Source organism: Leucopleurus acutus (genome assembly GCF_964270905.1).
Source record: "Leucopleurus acutus genome assembly, chromosome: 11".
NCBI lineage: Eukaryota > Metazoa > Chordata > Mammalia > Artiodactyla > Delphinidae > Leucopleurus > Leucopleurus acutus.
The window spans coordinates 56581970-56605083 of record NC_139152.1 but is presented as its reverse complement, the minus strand read 5'-3'; the positions used below and the strand labels follow the sequence as shown (position 1 = coordinate 56605083).

The window sequence follows — 23114 nt, the reverse complement described above, 5'->3', positions numbered from 1 at the left end:
ATTCTATATGTCAGCAGTCCCCAACATTTTTGGCACCAGGGACCGGTTTCACGGAAAACAGTTTTTCCACGGACTGGAGATGGGGTGGGGATGGTTTTGGGATGATTCAAGCGCATTACATTTATTGTGCACTTTATTTCTATTATTATTACATTGTAACATATAATGAAATAATTATACAACTCACCATTATGCAGAATCAGTGGGAGCTCTGAGCTTGTTTTCCTGCAACTAGATGGTCCCATCTGGGGGTGATGGGGCTGCCTCAGCTCCACCTCAGATCATCAGGCATTAGATTCTCATAAGGAGCGCACAACCTAGATCCCTCGCATGCCCAGTTCACAGTAGGGTCCCCACTCCTATGAGAATCTAATGCCACCTCTGATCTACAGGAGGTGGAGCTCAGGTGGTAATGTGAGTGATGGGGAGCAGCTGTAAATACAGATGAAGCTTTGCTCACTCACCAGCCTGCCACTCACCTCCTGCTGTGTGGCCCTGTTCTTAATAGCCACAAACCGATACCAGTCTGTGGCCCCGGTTGGGGTCCCCTACTATATATCTTTGGAACAGGCATGAAGGACTGAATATTGTTCTATGTAAAACTAATGACACTGTGGGAGTTAGGCAGAACAATACTTAAGATATGATCTTGGCTGTCAGAGAGCTTCTGTATGCTACAGTGACTGCAAATAAGAGATGCATGGTCACAATACTATGGAGATACATTAACTGTAACGAGAGAGTGTGAATTGCTTCAAGGCGAAGAAATACATCAAGAGGCAGAAACAGCAACTGTAAACTGCATTTATTGAGTGCTTATTGGGCACTGGGTACATCAGATACAAAAGAGTTGGGATGGGGGCAGGTAAGAACTTAAGAAATTAAATACACACATTAATTTTACCACGAATTCTAACTACTGGGAAGTACAAAATTCGTACAAGTTATACTTTATAATGAAATTTTGATGTCTGTCAAAAGGATAAGCTATACATACAATGCAATAAAAATGTTTTAAAATTGTGCTTAGTATCACAGAACTACCCCGAAATGGGTTGATAAAATGCCTATACAGCATTATACACATATATTTTATATTAAAGATTGCTTGTAAAGTACAAATACTTTGACCCCATTGCTGAGAAATCTATGGCTGACAACGATATGTGCAGTTCCTCTAAGAAACATTGCAGCATTTGTAGTACATCTCTCCTTTAAACTCCACCTTATTTTTAGTTTCACTTACTATCGAGTTCTCTTCAGAACTGTTTATATTTCTTTTGTCTGATCATCTTCTTCGAGTTTCCTGATTTCATTTTTTAAACAATTTATAGTTTCACGACTTGCTTTTAATCTCTCTTTAAGCTCTGCAATTTCAAAGCTTGTTTTTTTTTTTGCAGCTTCTAATTTTTCTCTGGTTTTCACTTCAAGTTCTGCAACTAAAGAAAACATACACTTTTACTGATTTATTTCATTTTTCTCACATGTACAAGATATTTCATAGAGCAATAAATGTGGCATTTCCTTAGGCCAATGTTTTCATGATGAAATGCGGACAACTTAAGATATGTAACTTTAGACAGAGGGGGGTAGGTAAGAAAGTCTGAACTCTCCAGAGAGGATCTAATATGTTTTCTACCACTAAGAATGAAATTCTGACCACTAATTTTTTAAATTTTATTAAAAAAAAATTTTTTGACCACTAGTATTTTAATTCACAGTTAACATTTTAAGACATAATGTCTTAAATTATGTCTTAAAATTATGTCTAATTTTCTAATTTGATTTGGAAATGAGGGAGTATACAGTCCAAGAAACATCCAGCTAATAAGAGTTTACTAAAAACAGTACTCTTAAATTTATGTACAGGTAAAATTTACATAATCACACTGGTAAAACAAACCTCTATCTTTTTTCAAAAAGATATATCAATAAGTGTCTAGGTTTGAATTCCAGCTCTATCATTTACTAGATGTGCCACTCTGAATAAGCTATTTATTATCTCTATGCTCTATTCCTCATTGCTAAAATGAAGATTATAATAGCAAACACCTCATAATATTATTAGTTTAAAAGATTTAAAAAGAATACTGTCTGGCACATAAAAAGCCATATTAACTACTATTATTACTGAATATTTAAAACATTCTAGCTGGCTACATAACAAATTACAAAATAAAAATATCATTACTGCAAAATAGATTATATCGATTTAACTATTCCACCTGGATAGTGTAGCATCAAGTTTTACAGAGAAAAATGACTACTATCATCCAACATTTCCACCTTGTGGACATTTCAGGTAATTGCTGCTGACGAATGTTGAGGCACAGTTGTTTGTTAACCTAAAAGGATCACTAATTGGAAGCAGTGTGGTTTGGTGAAGAAAAAAAACCAAAACCATTGAAATCAGAAAGACTTGAGTTCAAATACACCCTTGGCCCCTTAACAGCTGAATGCTGATATCTCTAAGTCTCCCTTCATCTCGTCTTTCTATATGATACAGTTAAAACTTCGTATTTCTCAGAGGATTTATGAGGATTAAGTAATATACCTAAAGCATCTAGCGCATTAAAAACACACAATGTGGGACTTCCCTGGTGGCGCAGTGGTTAAGAATCCTCCTGCCAAGGCAGGGAACATGGGTTTGAGCCCTGGTCCAGGAAGATCCCACATGCTGCGGAGCAACTAAGCCCGTGCGCCGCAACTACTGAAGCCCACGCACCTAGAGCCCGTGCTCCACAACAAGAGAAGCCACCGCAATGAGACGCCCGAGCACCGCAACGAAGAGTAGCCCCCGCTCGCCACAATTAGAGAAAGCCCGCGCCTAGCAACGAAGACTCAGTGCAGCCAAAGATAAATAAATAAAATAAATAAATTTATAAAAAAACAAAAACAAAACACGCAATATGTCCTTATTTTCCTCACTGCTGGTGCTTTCTTTTTGTGATATATTTTGTAACACAGGTAAACTTTTATATTGCCAAAACAATCCATATTTTTCTTTGTAATTTTTCATTGCTTTTATTTTTTAAATTATTTTTGAAGACAGTACATACACGTGATACAAAATTAAAAGGCTGAAAAGTGTAGACTATGGAAAAAATGTCTCCTTTTTATATGTGTATGACTGATTTACTTTGCTGTACACCTGAAACTAACACAACATTGTAAGTCAACTATACTCCAATAAAAACAAAAACAAAAAAAGCCTCCTTTTACCCCTGCCCCCCACCAACCAGCACTCTTCCCAGAGATAATCAGTTAGGTTTCCTTGGTATCTTTCCAGAAATAATTGGTTCAGAGAGGAGCATACACCTAAGTGTGATTTCTCCTCACCCCCAACACAAGTGATGTCACACTATCCACACTGCTCAGCACCCTGCTCTTTCACTTAACATTACTACATCTGAAAGCTCATTCCATATCACAGGGCTGTCTCATTCTTTCAAAGGCTGCAGAGGACCTCATTGAATGGACATACATAATTCATTCATCTGTCCCCTCTGATGTACATTTGGAGTATTTCCAGTTTCCTCTATTACAAACAATGCTATAACGTGTATGCTGCGCATAATCATTCCAGTATACTTGTGGCCTAAATTCCAGTAAACAGTAATTGAAGGACATTTGATCTTGTAAATCTGGAAGAATGACAAGTGACTCTTAGAAGTCCTCTTAATTTATAATCTCACTAGCATTGTACGTCTATTTCCCTACTGCATCAACTTTTTGGTCTTAGTTACTCTGAAAGATTAAAAATGGTATTTCAGAATAGTTTTACTTTACATTTCTATTACTTCTGAGGCAGACAATCTTTTAATATGTTTAGGGGACATTCCTCGCTTTCTTTTTATGGATTGGCTGCTTTTCCTTTGCTCATTTTTCTTTTAGGTTATCGGCTCTCCCCACCACCCTTTTAAAAAATTGAGGTATAACTGACATATACTAGTTTCAGGTGTACAACATAATGATTCAATACTTGTATATATTGCAAAATGATCATCACAGTAAGTCTGAAGTTAACATCTGTCACCACATATAGTTACAGATATTTTTCTTGTGATGATAAATTTTAAGATCTACTCTCTTAGTAACTTTCAAATATCCAAGACAGTATTATTAACTACAGTCACCATGCTATAAATTACATCCCCAGGACTTACTTTATAAGTAGAAGTTTGTACCTTTTTGCCCACCCCTCACCTCCCACCTCTGGCAACCACCAATCTATTCTCTGTATGTGAGCTTTTTTTTTTTTAAGATTCTACATATAAGTGAGACCATACTGTATTTGTCTTTCTCTGATTTATTTCACTTAGCATAATGCCCTCAAGGTCCATCCATGTTCTCACAAACAGCAAGATTTCTTCCTTTTTTTTTGTTTTTTTTTTTTTTTTTTTTTTGCGGTACGCGGGCCTCTCACTGTTGTGGCCTCTCCCGTTGCGGAGCACAGGCTCCGGACGCGCAGGCTCAGCGGCCATGGCTCACGGGCCCAGCCGCTCCACGGCATGTGGGATCTTCCCGGACCGGGGCACGAACCCACGTCACCTGCATCGGCAGGCGGACTCTCAACCACTGTGCCACGAGGGAAGCCCAAGATTTCTTCTTTTTTATGGCTAATATTCCATTATGTATATATGCGTGTGTGTGTGTGTGTATATATATATATATATATATATATACACACACACACACACGCATATATATATAAAACACCTCTTCTTTATCCAGTCATCTGTTGATGGACACTTATGTTGTTTACCTGTCTTGGCTATTGTAAATAATGGTGTAATGAACATGGAGTTGCATATATCTTTTCAAGTTAGTGTTTTTGTCTTGTTCAGATACGTATCCAAGTGGAATTGCTGGATCATACTGCAGCTCTACTTTTATTTTTCTGAGGACCCTACATACTGTTTTCCATAGTGGCTGCACCAATCAACATTGCACAAGGGCTTCCTTTTCTCCACATCCTTGCCAACAGTTGTTATTTCTTGTCTTTTTGATAGTAGCCATTCTAACAGACATGAAGTGATATCTCATTGTGGTTTTGATTTGCATTTCCCTGATGATTAGTGATGTTGAACATCTTTTCGTATACCTGTTGGCCATCTGCATCTTCTTTGGAAAAATATCTACTCAGTTCTTCTGCCCAATTTTAATTAAATTGTATGCGTTTTTTGGCCATTGAGTTGTATGAGTTCTTTATATATTTTGGATATTAACCCCTTATCAGATACATGATTTGCAAATATTTTCTCCCATTCAGTAGGTTGCCTTTTCATTTTGTTGATGGTTTCCTTTGCTCTGCAGAAGCTGTTTAGTTAGTGGTTATCAGCCTTTTTAAATGATGTGCAGGAGCTCTTTATACATTAAAGAAACTAGTCATTTGTGATTTGAGTACAATATTTTTTAATGGCTTGTCTGTCTTTAGACTTTGTTGACAATGCTTTTTTACTATGCAGAAATTTTTATCCCCTTGCTCTCCCCCTCTCTCTCCATATTAATTATAAAACATATATGGAGTGAAAGGCACATTGTGAGATGGTGGGATACAGAAGTAGGAGATAGACAAGAAAGAAAAATGCATTACAGTGTCATGAGATAATCATAGGGTGCTATGACATACCAAGGGGAAAGGGTGTGTGTGTATATCAAAGAAGGCTTCTTGGCAGTAGTAAAATCTGAATTGAGTTTTAAAGAATGAGAAAGGAATTAGGTAGATGAAGTGGACATAGTGGGCCTTGGAAAGAGTACAGAAAGATTTGGGAAACAACAAGGAGTCCTATATGACTGTAACAGGTAGTTTTAAATCTAGTTAGGAAGACCTGATTTAACTCATTTGTCAGAGGACAGCATGTACTGTAGATACAGATTTTTGTGGTCTGATTTAGTCACTATACTTTATTTTTGACAAATCATGAGACTGCAAAGGGTACCATATATTGAAAGAACTGGGTTAATTACCAATGAGATGATAGGGGAAAACATTTAAAAACTTCTTTTAGCCTGTTCTGGTTTTCTGCTTCCAATATATTAAATGCTTATACATACATTTAAGATATATATATATGTATGTGTGTGTGCCTGTGAGTGTGTGTGTATATATATATATATATATATATATATATATATATATATATATATATACAGATAGATAGATAGATATAGATAAAATTTCTGTTTTAAATTTCCAAATAAAGCTTCAATTTAGAGTAAGTCAATCCAAAGAAGAGTTAATATTTTTGCAAAGCCAATGTAACTTACTGGTTAGAAAAATAGACTGTAAGGCTTTTTTTTAAAAATATTTATTTATTTATTTATTTGGTTGTGCTGGGTCTTAGTTGTGGCAGGCTGGCTCCTCTGCTGTGGCATGCGAACTCTTAGTTGAGACATGCATGTGGGATCCAGTTCCCTGACCAGGGATCGAACCTGGGCCCCCTGCATTGGGAGTGCAGAGTCCTAACCACTGTACCACCAAGGAAGTCCCTGTAAGGCTTTTTTACAAAGAGATAGAACAGTTCATCGGTTAAGAGCACACACTCTGTTTCGGTTTAAATCCTGCTTTGCTGAGTGATTTGGGGCAAGATATCAAATCTCTCTATGCTCTAGGGTCTTACCTAGAAAATGGGGCTAACAGTAGTAACTTCCTCCTAGGGTTGTTAAGGGTATTCAATAAATTAAGAAATGCAAAGCACTTATCTAGTACATGTAAACTCTCTTCAAGCATTCACTATCATTTTTAAACATTTTTTTTTTTTGCGGTACGCGGGCCTCTCACTGTTGTGGCCTCTCCCGTTGCGGAGCACAGGCTCTGGATGCGCAGGCTCAGCAGCCATGGCTCAAGGGCCCAGCCACTCCGCGGCATGTGGGATCTTCCCAGACCGTGGCACAAACCCATGTCCCCTGCATCGGCAGGCGGACTCTCAACCACTGCGCCATCAGGGAAGCCCATTCACTATCATTTTAATTATTCCTTGTAGAAGCAATTTCTATTAAAAGCTAGATCCCTAGTACTTAAGTAAATTTCCATGGGTTTACCAGTATAAACATCTTTATAAACTTTTAATGTGTTTTAAATTTTATAATGAGCAACCTCTATCCCGGCCATTACTCTATCTAAAAATATTACTATGTTTTTAGAGCCTAAGTTCTGAGGACTGCTTAGGATAAAGTCCTGGCTCTACCACTAACTCATGTTAACTTGGGCAAGTTTCTTACTCTCCCTGTGCCTCAGTTTCCTTTTCTAAATGGATTACCTAATAAAGTTATTGTAGATGTAAATGAGTTTATACATGTACAGATTTACAAGAGTACAAACAGTAAGCACTCAATAAAGCTAACTGATATTACCAAATATTGAGTATAATGCTCTCAAACTGGTAAAAGTATACCTACCTTTTTAAGACCTTTGATTAATATTCCCAAGTTGCTTTCCTAAAAGGCCTACTCACACAAACAATTCATAGAACACAGGGTTCACCACATCCTTAATAGGTACAACTATTAAAAATTCCTTTTGCTTATTTGATACAAATATAACCACCCATTATTATTTGGTTTGCATTTTAAAAATTACTAGCAGGGTCAAATATTTTCCCTTTTTATTACTAGTCATCTCCTCTTTCATCTGTCCATGTCTTTTGTCCATTTGTCAACTGAAGTTTAAAATTTTATTCTATTTTATTTATTTTAGGGTTTTAAAGATATTAATCCTTTGTCATATTTTCTACAAATTTATCTTTCTTTTTTGCCCTTTTGAAATGAATAAGTTAAATATTTTTTTGCAGAATCAAGTTTGCCTTTCTTTCAATGTGATTTCTTCTAACACTTCAAATTTAGAAAGTCTTCACTAGCCAGGACAGTCATTTCTCTAATTTTTTAAACAGCTTAACTGACTTTAAAAAAACAGTTAACTGGGCTTCTCTGGTGGCGCAGTGGTTGAGAATCTGCCTGCCGATGCAGGGGACACGGGTTCGAGCCCTGGTCTGCGAAGATCCCACATGCCGCGGAGCAACTAGGCCCATGAGCCACAGCTACTGAGCCTGCGCGTCTGGAGCCTGTGCTTGGCAACGAGAGAGGCCCGCGCACCACGATGAAGAGTGTCCCCCGCTCTCTGCAACTAGAGAAAGCCCTCGCACAGAAATGAAGACCCAACACAGCAAAAATAAATAAATTAATTAATTAAAAAAAAAGTTAACTATCATTAATTAAACTGGAATTTGTTTTGATAAGTGCTATAAAGCAATGATCTAAATTAAGTTTTCTTCTCAAAAGTTATCAATTGTGTCAATACCATTTACAGAATTATCTTTTTCTTCCTTATGGATTTGACACTGTTGAGAAAATAACCTGAAGATAATATAAAACATGCAATTTACTGATAAAAACTTCTGAAGGTTATAAATCTCCACACATAAACTTTAACACGTCAAAAATTAATTTGTAGAAAAGTCTTTTTATGAAACATTTGTCTCTACTATTATACATATATGAATTAATGATATTATTTTTGTTGAAAACACAGAAATATGGGTACTTGAATTTAAAAAGAGAAGTTTCCTCTATGAATTGGGCACATTTCATAGTATGAGAGAAAGGAGATCTATAATGGAGAGAATATGACCAGTAACAAATTAAAATAGCATGTGACTAGTGTTTTTTACCTTTTCAAAAGTGGTCATATACGTATCTGTTTTATGTTCATAACAAAGTAGCCCAAGTATTTTTTCAGATGTAGAAAGTGAAACATAAAATTTTTTAATGAGTATGATTTTCAATTTTAAATGACTACCAAGTAGCAATTATAATCAGTATTCAGATCTTTTAACTCTTGGTCAGGGTTTCATGAAAATACAAACAAAACACTACTATAACCAACAATGGTTAAACAGCAACCTCTTTCTCTCCTGCTTTCTCATCCCCCACCCCCCTTCTTTTATTGGATCGCTTCTTCCAGCCTACAACGATACTGGTCTGTTTCCCCTGAAAACTCTGCTCTCTTGACTCCAAATCCTGCTCTGCTACTGCTTCAAGGGCTACTTTCCCTTTATAGTCAAGCTCCAAGACAAAGTTGTCCACAGCACCTGTCTCCAATTTCTCATCTCACTCTCTCTCTCTCTTTTTTTGCCAGCACTGCACGGCTTGCAGGATCTTAGTTCCCTGACCAGGGATTTGAACCTAGACCACGGCAGTGAAAGTGCCAAGTCCTAACCACTGGACCGCCAGGGAACTCCCTCATCTCATTCTCTCTTGATCCACTTCAACTGATCTTCTGTCCTTACTATTCTCCTTCAACTGCTCCTGTTAAGGTCACCAAGGACCTCCACCTTGCTATAGCCTATTTCTTGGCTCTGATCTTACTTGACCTATCAGAGGTACTGAACACAGCTAATGACTATTTCCTGATACACTTTCTTCACCTGGCTCTAGGATATTATGTGCACCTAGTTTTTCTCCCTCCACACTCACTGTTCTTTCCTAATTCCTTTGCTGGTCATCTCCTTAGTCTCTAAATGTTGGAGTGCCCAGGGCTCAACCTTTGAACCTCTTTTCTATCTTCACTTACTCTTGTGATGATACCATTTGGTCTCACAATTTATAAATCCATGTGTATATTAACTTCCACATTTATATCTTCAGCCTAGACCTCTCCTTGAATACCAGACTTTGAGCACAATTCCCTTCTCAACATCTCCACTTAGATGTCTTACAGGCATCCCACAGCCATCATGTCCAAAACTGTACTCCTAATCTTTCTCCTCAAAGCTGCCCCTCCCAGACTTCCCATCTCTATGAAAAGTAACAACAATTTTTGTTTGTTTGTTTCCTCTGGCCCCAAACCTTAACAGTCATTCTTTGTTCATCTCCTTCTTTCATATATTGTTATCAAACCATCAGCAAATCCTACTGTACCTATCTTCAAACTAGAACCTGACCCCTTCTCACCACCTCCATTGCTATCATTTTGGTACTACCCAGAATTCTATATCTGGATTACTGGAATAGCCTAACTATTCTGCTTCTACCCTTTCTGCTTTACAGTCTACTCTCAACACAGCAACCAGGGTGATTGATCTTTTTAAAATATTAGTCTTATACTGTCACTCTTCCTGTTCAAAACCCACAAAAGACTTCCCATCTCCTTCAGTTTAATAACTTAAACTCCCTATATGAGCTGGTCCCATAATAACTTCTTTGGCCTCATGTCCCACTCCTTGTCCCCTTGTTCACTCTACTCCAGGCACACTGGCCTTCTTGCTGTTCCTCGGATATGCCAGGCATGCTCTTACCTCAGGGTTCCTGCCCTTGCTGCCACTCTACACGTAACATTCGTCTCTCATGTAGCTGCATGGCTCATCTTCCCCACTCCTTTTGGTATTTGCTCATGCCACCATTTCAGGAAGCATTCTCTGACCTGATATTTAAAACTCTTAACCATCTCCTCCCACCAAAAGCGCTCCCTCCCCTACTTTAGTTTTCTTCATGCCATCCAATCACTACTTCACATTTCATTGTTCTGTTTATTTAATATTTGTCTTCTTTCCACTAGTATGTAAGCTCCATGAGGGCAGGGCTTTTGTCTGCTCTATCCTCTGAACAATGCCTGGCATCTTACTGTTGCTCAATATATACTGTAAGCAAATAAATGAAAAATCAAAGGAAAAACCGAATAAATGGTGACATAAATGTCAACACAGGGTTGGTAAGTAGATTTCATCTTGAATGACAACTGCAAATGGTTGGCAATAGCTGCATGAAACGATGTGTAGGGGATTCTGAGGCCTCGTAAGCTAAAGGGAAAAGACAGCATGACTGACTATCAATAAGGCATTCTGGTCTTCACCACCCCAGCATTAATATAAAACTATGTCAGGTGAGAGGTTAAAAAGAGAGAGAGGGAGAAACTAGTTCACCGTACACTTAAGTATAATTATGTTCTGCAAGGTTCTTCACACCGATTTTGTTAGCAAAGACTAGTAAACAGAAAATGATTGAGTGACAGGTTAAGCAAGATTAATGAAAAGCTATGCTTAAATGTAATTAGTGAATAAAGACAAACAGTATTTCAGAGTGTGTCGGAGGCTGTCTTTTACCTTTTTGAAAGTAGGCCTACTTTGAGAACTATTTAAAACATCCTTCTTACCTGTTCTTTAGTAATACATATATTGTATAACTCCTAAAAATTTTACCTGTATCTACTAAGGAAAAAAATTTAATAGTTGCTAATCATACAATCCTTTCACCATTACAGAATACATTATTTCTCAGGATTAATTATGAACTCACGGCACTTACATTCTGTTTCATGCTTATAGGCTCCTAAGGTAAGCTGACGAGATGTTGTTAATAATTGTTGCATCATTGCTGTTGGGTCTTGAAATATCTAATGGAAGAGAATGAAAAAAAACCCCAATAATTGCAAAATCTACAATTTAAAATGTTTTAAAAACTCTCATTATAAAATCTTCTTACCATTTCATCATAGAACTCTGAAACCACTGTCTTTTTTCCCAGCATTGCATTGGTGTCTGATTGAAATAGCTTTAATAAGTGATACAGGGTTACCTGTGAAACAAAAACAGACATGACATCTGTGCAATGGTTTTTATCATCATTATGAGACATCATCATTTCTGTAACTGATTTAGAGACTGAGTTAGTAAACACATCAAATTCAGGATCTTGTTTCAACTACAACTTACTGTGGCAGGTCACCCAAATTCTGTGTGTACTTTTATTTTCCTATTAGGTATTACCATTTATCTACATCTATTCAATATGTATGTTTTGAAGAGGGTAAGCAAACATTAGTTACAAAGCATCTCTAGACAGTGACTATATATAAAAATAACACAAGATACAGCTATGGAAATTAAACTGGTAAGTCACTAAGATGAATTCTTTTACTTACACAGGCGACATTTGATTAACTGTGACAGTTAAAGTTTACAAACTTACTATGGCGAAAAAAGATTTGATACTTTCAAAAGGAATGATCAATACTAAAATGCTCAGTGAGGACAAGTTAATTTCTTTAGTGTAATAATAAGATTAATACATAAATAGCATAATAAACAAACACAAAGCTAGTCAGTGAAAATTCACTTCGGCAAGAGCAATATGTCTTCAAAATATTTAAAAACAGATACAGCAAGACATCAAAGGAAAAGCTTTGCAGCGCAATGAGTGATTATTTGAGCAAAACAAAACCTAGCTGGTAAAACATCAGAGTTCATGTTGAAGGTATAGAAACCAATTCAGAGGCCTCAAAGAATTTTCCAAAAAGTTAGCTAAAATCATCATAAGGAGTATAGATCATATGCCATATTTAAAGCAGATAATTTGACAAATTTCTGGAACAGACAGAAAGCAGATGAGACTACACAGATGGATAAACCATAACAGGGAAATCCATAACCTAAAATCTTAAAGAAGAAAACTGCATCAGAGGTGGGAGCCGCTGCCCCCAGTGGAGCTCTGGGGAGAGACTGCGAGCACAAAGCTGGCAGGTACAGAAATCAAGAAGGCTGTGGGGCGGCTAGGCTGGCCAACCTTCCCTCCTCTCCCCCCACTCACAGACGAGAGAGTGCACCTCCTGTGGGACCTAGAATTCTTCACCCAATCAAGTGAGAGGTAAACAAAAACAAAGATATTTTCAGAGAGCATTGGCTCTGAAATTTTACTTCCCTCGCATCCTTTCTGAATAAAGTCCTGCAGCAAAATGAAAAAAGAAACCAAGAAAGACAAAGAAAAAGGATCAGCCGTCATCACTAGGAGCTGACAGGCACTATCTAAAATTGAAAAATCCAACCTTAGGGATTTAAATACATGAGATGAATGGGAATAATTTCTAGAGGAACTGAAAACAGTAACTGTGGTTTTCCTGAGGAAGGGGTCAGAGATGGGGGAAAGAAGATGTTACGGGTTGAACTGTATTCCCCAAAAGATATGTTGAAGTACTAAATCTCAGAACATGTAAATGTAACGTTATTTGGAAATAAGAGCCTTTTGCAGATGTAATCAAGTTAAGATGAAGTCATTGGGGGGGACCCTAATCCAATATGACTGTATGACTGGTGTCCTCATAAAAAGAGAAGTGACACAGAAACAGGGAGGGAGAGAAGGCCATGTGAAAATGGAGGCAGAGACTGGAGTTACGCTGCCACAAGCCAAGGAACGCCTGGGGCCACCAGGAACTAGAGGAGGCATGAAAAGATTCTCGCCTAGAGGCTATGGAGAGAGCATGGCCAACACCTTGATTTGGGACTTCTAGTCTCCAGAACCGGGAGGATAAATTTCTGTTGTTTTTAGCCACTCAGTTTGAGGTACTTTCTTATGGCAGCCCTAGGAAACTAATACAGGAGACTTGTACTTTTTAGTTTTTAAATCTTTTAAAAAAACTATATGCGTGTCTTTTATAATTTAAGAAGTATTAAAAACTACATCATAAAGCCTTCCATTCCCAAATTTATTATTCAGACCTGGAGAGGCATTCATGCAGATATAGGCAATGAATAATTTCAGGACAGATGTCTCTAATTTTCAGTGGTGTTTGAAGATTCTTAGAGCAATGAAAATGCCTATACTTGCCAGAGATATTTCTAGGAATAAAAACCCAATATTAGCATTTTGCTTTTAGAAACAACCATTCCTTTTACAGTGGTTTGATGAGTAATAGGTTACTGGATAACAGAAGTAAATCACAAGTTACCCATATCTTTCTTTTATATTTTAAATAAACCTCATATGACTTATTTTCTGTAAGAGCCAACTATTCAAAAACTATAATGGGTTCATTATACTAAAAGAACACTACAGTAATTTGGAGGGGATAAAACTCAGGCCTATGTAGATCTATATGGAAACCTATTCAATAAAGGAATCACTCCAGAAAGGCAAAAGATCATATTACCCTACTTTCCCAAGAGTTGACTTTGAGAGCTGTCTCATAATGACGTTACATTATATAATGATTTCTTTCAGAGATGTATTTTCCAATTGAGGGCAGGGTAGGGAGGAGAGAAGGGGGAGACAGATGAGGAGGCAGACAGGTAAGGCAGCACATTCTCAAAATAAAATGAATTCAAAGCAATCTTACAAAGTTAACAAGAACCTCTGCTCTAGTAACATGACCAACTTCTTCTTCCTCTCTCTCAACATCTGCCTACTCTGTGCTCTATTCTCCCTAATAGACTACTTTGGTTAAGGATAGGTGTAGTGTCTCATCTTTGTATCCCACCCCTTGGGCAATATCTTGCAAATATGGATATTTAATAATTTCTTGTCAAACAGAATATAATGTCTGTGAGAGTATCCCAGAAGGACAAGAATGGTAGGAGACCTGGAAACCTTATCACATGGAAGATATTTAAATGAGCTATAGATGGTTCTTCAGGAGAAAAGAAAACTAAAGTATGAATAGTTATCAGTAAAAAGTTCAAGGAAGCTTAACATAAAGTAGAGCTTTCTTAAAACTAGAACTACCCCAAACCTGAATAGGATGTTTCACTTAATAACAGAAGTCAATATTCTCTTCTTGCTATACTGGACTGCCTAAAGGAACTTCTATGAGGAAAAGTATGGTCTACCTCAATGGGTCCTAAATATTATTGCACATCAGAATTACCTGGGGTGCTGGCCCCTCTCCAAACCTGTGAATCACGCTCTGTGGAATTGGGCCTAGAAGTCTGAACTTATAAAAAAAACATCTCAGGCATTTCTAATGCAACTAGTTAGGAACTAATTCTCTGTATCACTGGCCCAGGTGACATCCAAATCCTTTAAAAGCACATCGTTTTACAAATGTAATTTGATAATTAAAGTGTCAATGTTTGGTGCTAAAGGAGCGAGCTGAATCTATCAAGATGAAAATTAATGGTGATGAACACTAAAGCCCTGAAACTGGAGTTAAACACCAGCCACACAAATGTGCAATGAGAGAGCCTGAGTTGTGACCCTTTAGGTTTAAAAATAAAACAGGCTTAGTGGTTTTAGTCAAAAGCAAGAGTAAAGGAAGGAGTGTGAGGTCTGAATGCAAATACCTGGATTCAAAAACTAGCTCCACCACAATTAACTGTGTTTTTGAGCACATGACTTCATCTCTGAGCCTTAATATGCTCATCTCTAAAACGAGGATCTCACCAAGCTCACAAAGTTGCTGAGGGGTCAAAGTGAAAGCTTTGAGAGACTTTTTACATTATCAAGCAACAATCTGAAGAGATCAAATAATGAAAAAGTCAGTGGTTATAAATAAGGATCCAGGTATAAGATAAAGCTGCTAGTACTGATGACAGTTTGAAAATGTACAAAGACTTTCTAGGGCTTTTAACTATAAAAAACCGGACACTCCCATTTCAGAGAGCATATGGACTCCACTTGTTTGTTACTAATAACCAAACGATACTAATGAATTTTAAATTTTTTTGCTGTAGTAATCATGTAATTTCCATGATTCCTTTCAAATAACTGTTCACATTCTATCCCTTCTTTTTATACTAGAAAAACAAAAGAGTTTTGAAAGGCACTTCACTTAAAAATGAAAAACCTTAACTCATAGCGAGATACACCAAGCCATAAGCTTACATAAAGTATACCTGAATGAAAATGTCAACATATAACAAGCTATTGAATATTATAAAATTTTCACAATTACTAAAAAATCCATTTTATATTTGCAGAGATTAACATTACTCACAGGTCTTTCATTAGGATCAATGAAAAATATTTTGATGATTATTTCGAATTCACCCCAACCTGTTTCAGTAATTTCATATGGAGGCTTAGTAACAACTAAAAGAAAGAAAAAAATAAAACAATTATAAATTGTAAATTACTGATACAGTTTCCTAGCTCTTTTAAAATTTATAACATTATGAATTTTAAAAAACTATTGTACCTCTTAAAGGATTGCCATAGCTTTCATGTAATTTAAATTGGATTTTCTTCACATATGCTGACATATCCTAAAATACAGAGGCATTAATTAGTTCTGCCATCTACACATAACAATTAGGAAGGAAATACACAGAGCACCTGTGCCAATTTTATAAAATACACTTCCCCTTAAATTTTATGGAAACGAATTTTCTAAGAAACATGAATTATACCCTGGAGGTTTGTTTTTAATTTTAAACAAAGGAAGGCTGTGCAGAATTCTTTCAAAATTCATAATATATAGAAATATATATGTCCCTAATTCATTGTTTTGCATTCCTATTTTTATATATCTCTGTAGACAATACTCAAAATCAATTTTGATTTTTCCATAAAACAACAGTACATTTCCAATATTTTCTACAGAAATAAACATATACACCAAAGCAAATCTAAGAACTAAGCAACTTCAAAAAACAAAATTATATTATACAAAGGTCAACTAAGCTAAGCAACCTAAAACTGTCGGATATAAAACTCTTCCTTTCCTTAATTATATTTTGAAGCACAAAAGCATATTCATTAGTTCCGGCACACAAAAGGGATCCTGCTAGCGAAGGAGGCCTTTTCAAAAATAATTCATTATAGAAAAACAGGAAAATGCAAAACAGAGTAAGTTGCATTCAACAGTAATGTTCATTAATCTTTTTATTTGCTTTCAGGAATTTTTATGTGCTTATTAGCTACATATTTTTTTAACTGGGATCCTACTGTAATAATATATTACTATCTGCCTTCATCACTTAACATTATTTTGTGAACATTTTTTCTGAGGCAGATTTTCATAAGCCTCTTTGAAGACTATTTTGGGAATACTTTCATTCATTTTTTCTACAAATAGGAGTGACTACCAATACTGTTAGATGCTATAATGATAAATAACAGAATCTTGTCCTCAGGGTCTCACTGTAAAGTGGGGGGCAGACAAGAAAATCAGCATTTCAATGCTGTAATCTGTAATCTGTTGTGTGCATATTAGGTCATGTGTTATGAGGACATTAGGTACAAATCCATAGGAAAGGCAGCTATTTTAGTCTTTGGAGATCAAGAAAGTAGATCTAAAGAAAATACACTTGAACTAAGACCTAAGGGAACAATAAGAATGGAGTGGATGGGAAGAAAGGAAGAGGTTTAAGAGTGTTCCTTTGGGAAACTGAGAGTAATTTAGTATTGGTAAAATGTAGGATATAAAGAAATGAGGCAAACACAGACAAGGGACAAGGCTGCAGAGATAGGATAGGGAAAGGTCATGGCAGGCCTTCTAAACATGATAGCTTTATGATGAGGGCAATAGGTAGTCACTGAAGGTGGTTTTGTTTTTTTGTTTTTAACAGCTCTATTGAGATATTAACATACTACACAAATCACCCATTTAAAGTTCACCATTCAATGGTTTTTAATATATTCAGAGTTGTACAACTATCACCACAATCAATTTGAGAACATTCTATCACACAAAAGGAAACCTCATACCCATTCTTCCTCCCACCCGCTGTCAACCACTAATCTAGGTTCTATGTCTATGGATTTGCCTATTATGGACATTTTATAAAAATGGAATTATACAGTATGTGGCTTTTGTGTCTGGCTTCTTTCACTTGCCATGTTTTCTAATTTATTCCATGTGTTAGTAGCATGTATCAATACTTTATTTTATTCCTTAATAATATTCCACTATATGGATACACTACATTTTATTTATCCATTCATCAGTTTAGAGACATTTGGACTATTATGAATAATGTCACCACAAACATTCATATACAAGTTTTTGTGTGGACTTTGAAGGTTTTTTTTCCTTTGTCTTTTAATTTTATTTAATAGAGAATAGTATAAATGCTGAAGAAAAAACATTATCAAGCTTAATTGGTTTCAACATGTATTAACTCAGTCTTTTGGTGGAATATATGAAGAAAAAAAGAACTCAAAAGTCAACTGCCTTATTCTTTGTCCTTGAAATTAAGATAACTTTGGGTTGCATCACTACTTGATGTCCTGTAGACTTCAGCTCAAGACCTCTACATTCAAGTGGTCACCTTTAAATTGTGGCTACAGCTGCACTGAGTTCAGTTACTGTAAACTGTCCTACATGGCAGTTTAATGTGTGGCATATTCCCCTTCTTTCGATTTACCTCTAAATTTATCATCTCTTAATTTATTAAATGTGACTGAACATACTGTGGGGTACATGGGAAGAAAAGAGTATTCAGCATTGGAAGTAATTTTGAATGATAAGTCAGCATTTCTACCCTTAAAATTGACACTATAAAGTTATTTTGAATAATTATTCAATTTATTTAAAAAATGTGACCCTTGATAAAGTAAAAGTATGTCCAAAATTCTAGTCTCTTACAGGTGGTAAAATATAATTCAAAGTGTTTGAAGCAGACTACCTTTATCATCATCAAGCTGTGAATCTACCCTTGGGCTATTTGGCACCATTTTCATCTTTTCAGAAGTAACAACTCTTGGTGACATCTCTAACTGCTTTTTCAGATGTTTCTGAAAGGTGACGAATGATTACAATGATAACATAAATTCTCACCTGCCTTCTTGCTTCCACTATATTGGAACAATGATATTTGAAATACAGAATGAAGGGTTTTAAATAGAGGAATAGTTTATTCATTCAGTAAGTATCTGTTGAATACCCACTATGTACTTACTGCATTCCAGGCATTAGAGATTCAGTAGCAAAACCAAATTACCAGCAGCTAGATTATGTAGCAGTTTGTCTTTCATCTTTTCTGATGGTCTGATTACCAAATTATCACTTAAATTTACTATTCCTGAAATACCTGATTATATACTAGGCTACCTTAAGGTGTGGTGATTGGAAGACGTACTGTGCATATAGCATAGTTCTTTTTACCGTAACTTAATTTTAATTAGAAAACATTTTTGGAAAGTTGATTCTACTAACAATTATAGAAAGATGACAGCTCTTACTTTATTTTTTCAACTTTTTTGGTAACATTTCTACAGTGGGCCAATTTTATTATCAGTTACTATACAATATTACAATTTAACTCTGAGCAAAAAAAACTATAGCTTCAAAAAAGTTTTAGGAAAAACAATTACCTACCTCATTTCTATATGGTTTTACATAGACTGTCCACTGATGGGTGTGCCCATCCTCTTCTCTTTTCTTTCCAAAATATCGAGCAACATTACCATAAACTATTGGTTTAACGATTGTAACCCCCTACAAGAAAACAATTTCAACACCAGTTAACACTGTATTGGGCTTCCCTGGTGGGTCAGTGGTTAAGAATCCGCCTGCCAATACAGGGGACACGGGTTCGAGCCCTGGTCCGGGAAGATCCCACAGGCCGTGGAGCAACTAAGCCCGTGCGCCACAACTACTGAGCCTGCGCTCTAGAGCCCGCGAGCCACAACTACTGAAGTCCGCGCACCTAGAGCCTGTGCTCTTCAACAAGAGAAGCCACCGCAATGAGAAGCCTGCACACCACGACGAAGAGTAGCCCCTGCTCGCCGCAACTAGAGAAAGCCCGTGTGCAGCAACGAAGACCGAACGCAGCCGAAAATAAATAAATAAATAAATTTATTTTTTAAAAAAACCACATTGTATTATTACCCAAATAAACAGAATTAGAACTCTGAAAGCTTGTTTTAAGAAATGGCAGGCAGTCTAACAACCTAGAGTTTGCTTATAACATGGATTTCCCTCAACAAATAATTTCCAGACAATTAGCCTCATTTCATAATACCACAAATAACTAAACACCACATTAATTACAATGTTCTCACTTTGAAAACGTGTATTTAAATCATGTGGAGTACTTTGAGAGTTCCTTTTTTCTTTCTCTCTCTCTTTTTTTTAAAAAGAAACAGAAAAAGCTCTATTTACAAACTTTAAAGAGCAGTCTGGAATAACGCTCACCAACTTTACCATCACCTGATGGTAATGTCCTTATCAGCTTACACCAGGGTTCTCAAAAGCACAGTACAAAAATTAAAGACAGTTTGGAAGGGGATTTTAGGTAGAATAAGGGCAAACATTTTCATTTTATTACTTGTGTTTAATCTGTATTAGAAAAACCATAACTATAACTAGCAATTCAAACCCACAATTTCAAAAATAGTAATGCTTAGGAAGGGACTTTAAAAAATTGATTTAAACAAAACTGTTAAACACTACATTTCGATTCAGATAATGGCAAAGAGGCACTTGGACGACTCAAGCTCGGTAATCCCTGGACTGATGGCATGTGTGCTATATTTGTGTTCAGTTCTGAGATGTACATACATGTTTCTCATCACATCCGGTTAAGTGTAAAGGCAGATTACGATGAAAAGGAGATAGAAAAAATTCCAAGTGAAGAAAATTACTGAATGTTGCACATGAATTTGAGACCAATTGTTCAATAGTAAGACTGTATCTGAAGGTCAAAGAGCAAGATATATCACATGTGAAAAGTGCTGTGCCAATGTAATCAACAATAAGAAATGAGGAAAAGCAGTGAACAAATGGAAAAACTTTTCATTGTGACTAGATAATTCACAAATAAAACCAATACCTATTAGCCTAAAGTTAGTTCAGGAGAAGGCAAGTGGTTTCTACACAAACTTAAAAAAAAAAAAAAATCACAGCAAGTGTCCTTTTGTGGTACCCAAAGATGGGGCCTCACATTCAAGGCCCGAATGAATAAGTACAAGGAGCATTGACATGGTGAGGGATAATAGATCCTGAACTGCTACAATGTTGCTAGGAACTTGGGGAGTTCCTCAATGATGAAAAGCGGGTTCATCTGCCAAAAGACTTTCTACCTGGATCAAATTTATCTAAATTGGGAAAAGATGCTTACAAGACCACATAACAATCAGCACGGAGAAGAAATAAGTCCCTAATTTTAAAGTTTTACATGACTAACTCGGACCCATTTTCGGTGGAAAAGCATTTGAGGACTACAGGCCTAATCTCAAGTGATTCTGGACTTAAAAGACTTTTAGAACCTAACATGATTACAAGTAGAGAGAGTTCTGTAAGTTCTTCTCCAAAAGCTAGTGTTCTAAACCTTTGTTCAGTAGTACTTTCTTATCACTCCAAAACCTCGCCCAAAAGTGAACCTTATGGTACTATGAATTTTACCTGGCATCTGTTTCCCCCTTCCATTAAATTTCAGTAGCTTTTGAAACTTTCAAAGCACTGTGTATGACAATTGTATATTCAGTATAAAATTATGTGAAAACAATATGACATACAGAAGGACTCAAAAAAAAAAAAAAACCTAGATCAACTAGATTGGTGCAAAAGTGGGTGATTTCTTTTATAAAAAATTTTCCTTTCTGCGGTAAATAAAAATCCGAAGGGGTAAAAATAGGTGTTATATCAGGAACCAGTTGGTCGTCTCATAAAAAATTAATGTGCCAGGGGATGTAGTAAAGTGAGTGGGAAATGTGTCACAGTGTCATACATTACGTTAGGCGCTATGATCACTTTAATTAAAAACTAAGAAGCTACCGTGTACTGAATGTTCCCTATGTGCCAGCCAGTGTTATGTTCTTTGCATGCCTTGATTAGTATCTTGGCTGTAGCCTTGGGACTTTAGGAACACCATGAACTTGGGGAAGTCTTCTGAACTTTTCTAGTTGTAAATACTGGGAGTAATACTGCCTTTGTAGGGACTGAATCAGAGAATCGGGTAAAGCGTCCACCCACTGTGCTTACTTCGCACGGTATCTGCTACTGTTATTATCCTCACAATAGGTGGGTACTGCCCTCCCCACCGCCTTTTTACAGGTGACCTGTGTTGGCAGAGGATGAGCAGCAAGCCAGGATCTCCCAGCCCCGCAAGTGGCTTTTTCCTCAGCAACAATGTCCGGCTCTCCCCCAGGCACCACCGATGGTTTGTTTTTTGTCTGGGATGGAAGGGAGGCGGTGACACATGAAGTTGGGGCCAAATGAAATCATGATTTTCCCTCTGGGGCTTTGACTCGCCGTCCGCCTGGAAACCGCGGCTCCCGCCCGAGGAGAAAAGGCGCGAGAAGAAACAGGCAGGCCCTCCCCAGGCCGCGCCACGAGGGGCCGGGGCGAGAGAGCCACTCCCGGAGGGGAGGCGCGGGGCGGGCACTGACCTTCACTCTCCCGCCGGAGTCAGGCCCAAATTCGGCCATTCTCTTGAACATATTGTCCTACGGAAGAAGCCGCCGCCGCCAGGGAAAGAGACCGGGGCCGGCGGACTCGCCGCTCCGCTCAGAGGCCCCGCTCCTCCCGCGCGGGCCCAGGAGGAGGGTTTCCGGCCGAAGGAGGACGAGTCAGCTGAGCTCGGGGTGCTGAGGGATCGCCAACGCCTCACAGGGGAGGGCGTCGCGGAAGCCCACTCACCCCCGCGCGGTTGGAGAGCGGGCCGGGAAAGGTGGCAGCGGCGACGTTTTGTGCGCAGGCGCGACGAGCTCGCGCACACTGCGCACGCGCCGAGCCGCTGCTTTTAGGCGAAAGAAGACCGGTCTTGGTTGCCAGTGCCTGTCGACAAGCCAGACCGTCTGGCTTCGTAATGACCGAGAAACTGTCTTTTGGAGGTAATACCTTGCCATCGCCAAAGCATGACAGTTCTGAAATTAAGTTCATGAAATCTCGCCCACCGACAGCTTTTCGTTGTGTTCATCCAGACGTCCTCAGACTTTCAGGCTTGAACCGCTAATTTCTTTTTTTATTTACTCCCTTCTTCCTCTCCTTCCTTCCTTTCTACTCATTTTGGATTCTCAGGTCCATAACGTGACGCAAACCTCCCCTCCCTTGCCCTTCTGTGGTACTAACTACTTTGCAGGTTAGTGCAGTGCTAAATGAATGACCTCCAATTTAATTGAAATATGAGGTGCTAGTCAGAGGTTCGCTCTCCCTTTTCTTCTGTTTTAAACTGGAAGCTATTCTATTTCCCTAATCTCTTGACACCAACCCTCTCATTCTGATCAGGTGACTTTGCATCTTATTTCAACAGAGAAAACGGACCTCCATGCCACCAGACCTGAACACAAGCTTTGGTTTGCCCAATATCCACCCTCCCTTCCTTTCTTCTCTTCTGTTCAAGAGAGAATCGGCTCCCAGTTTATTTATTTATTTATTTGGGTGAAGTAGGAAAGAATAGCTTTATTGCTTTGCTAGGCAAAGGGACACAGCGGGCTCGTGCCCTCAAAACTGTGTCTGTCTTCCA

The 23114-nt window shown here is 37.6% G+C and overlaps 1 protein-coding gene across 1 annotated transcript; it reads right to left on the bottom strand.

Annotated features, from left to right (window-relative positions):
- Positions 1-807: 807 nt before the first annotated feature.
- YEATS4 (YEATS domain containing 4) lies at positions 808-22306 on the bottom strand. Its single transcript, XM_082850692.1, has 7 exons — positions 22039-22306; positions 19025-19144; positions 15902-15968; positions 15701-15795; positions 11479-11571; positions 11302-11389; positions 808-1439 (listed from the first exon to the last, which is right to left on the bottom strand). The coding sequence occupies exons 1-7, from the start codon at positions 22087-22089 to the stop codon at positions 1270-1272; spliced, it is 684 nt and encodes a 227-aa protein (XP_082706818.1). The 5' UTR covers positions 22090-22306; the 3' UTR covers positions 808-1269.
- Between the last annotated feature and the right edge of the window lie 808 nt (positions 22307-23114).

Excerpts from the sequence above, each read along its gene's own strand:
- YEATS4 (XM_082850692.1), bottom strand. The coding sequence starts at position 22,089 with ATGTTCAAGAGAATGGCCGAATTTGGGCCTGACTCCGGCGGGAGAGTG. Across the intron at positions 15,969-19,024 it reads TAAAACCATATAGAAATGAG|GATATGTCAGCATATGTGAA; the intron begins GTAGGTAATTGT and ends TCTGTATTTTAG. Across the intron at positions 15,796-15,901 it reads CTATGGCAATCCTTTAAGAG|TTGTTACTAAGCCTCCATAT; the intron begins GTACAATAGTTT and ends TCTTTCTTTTAG.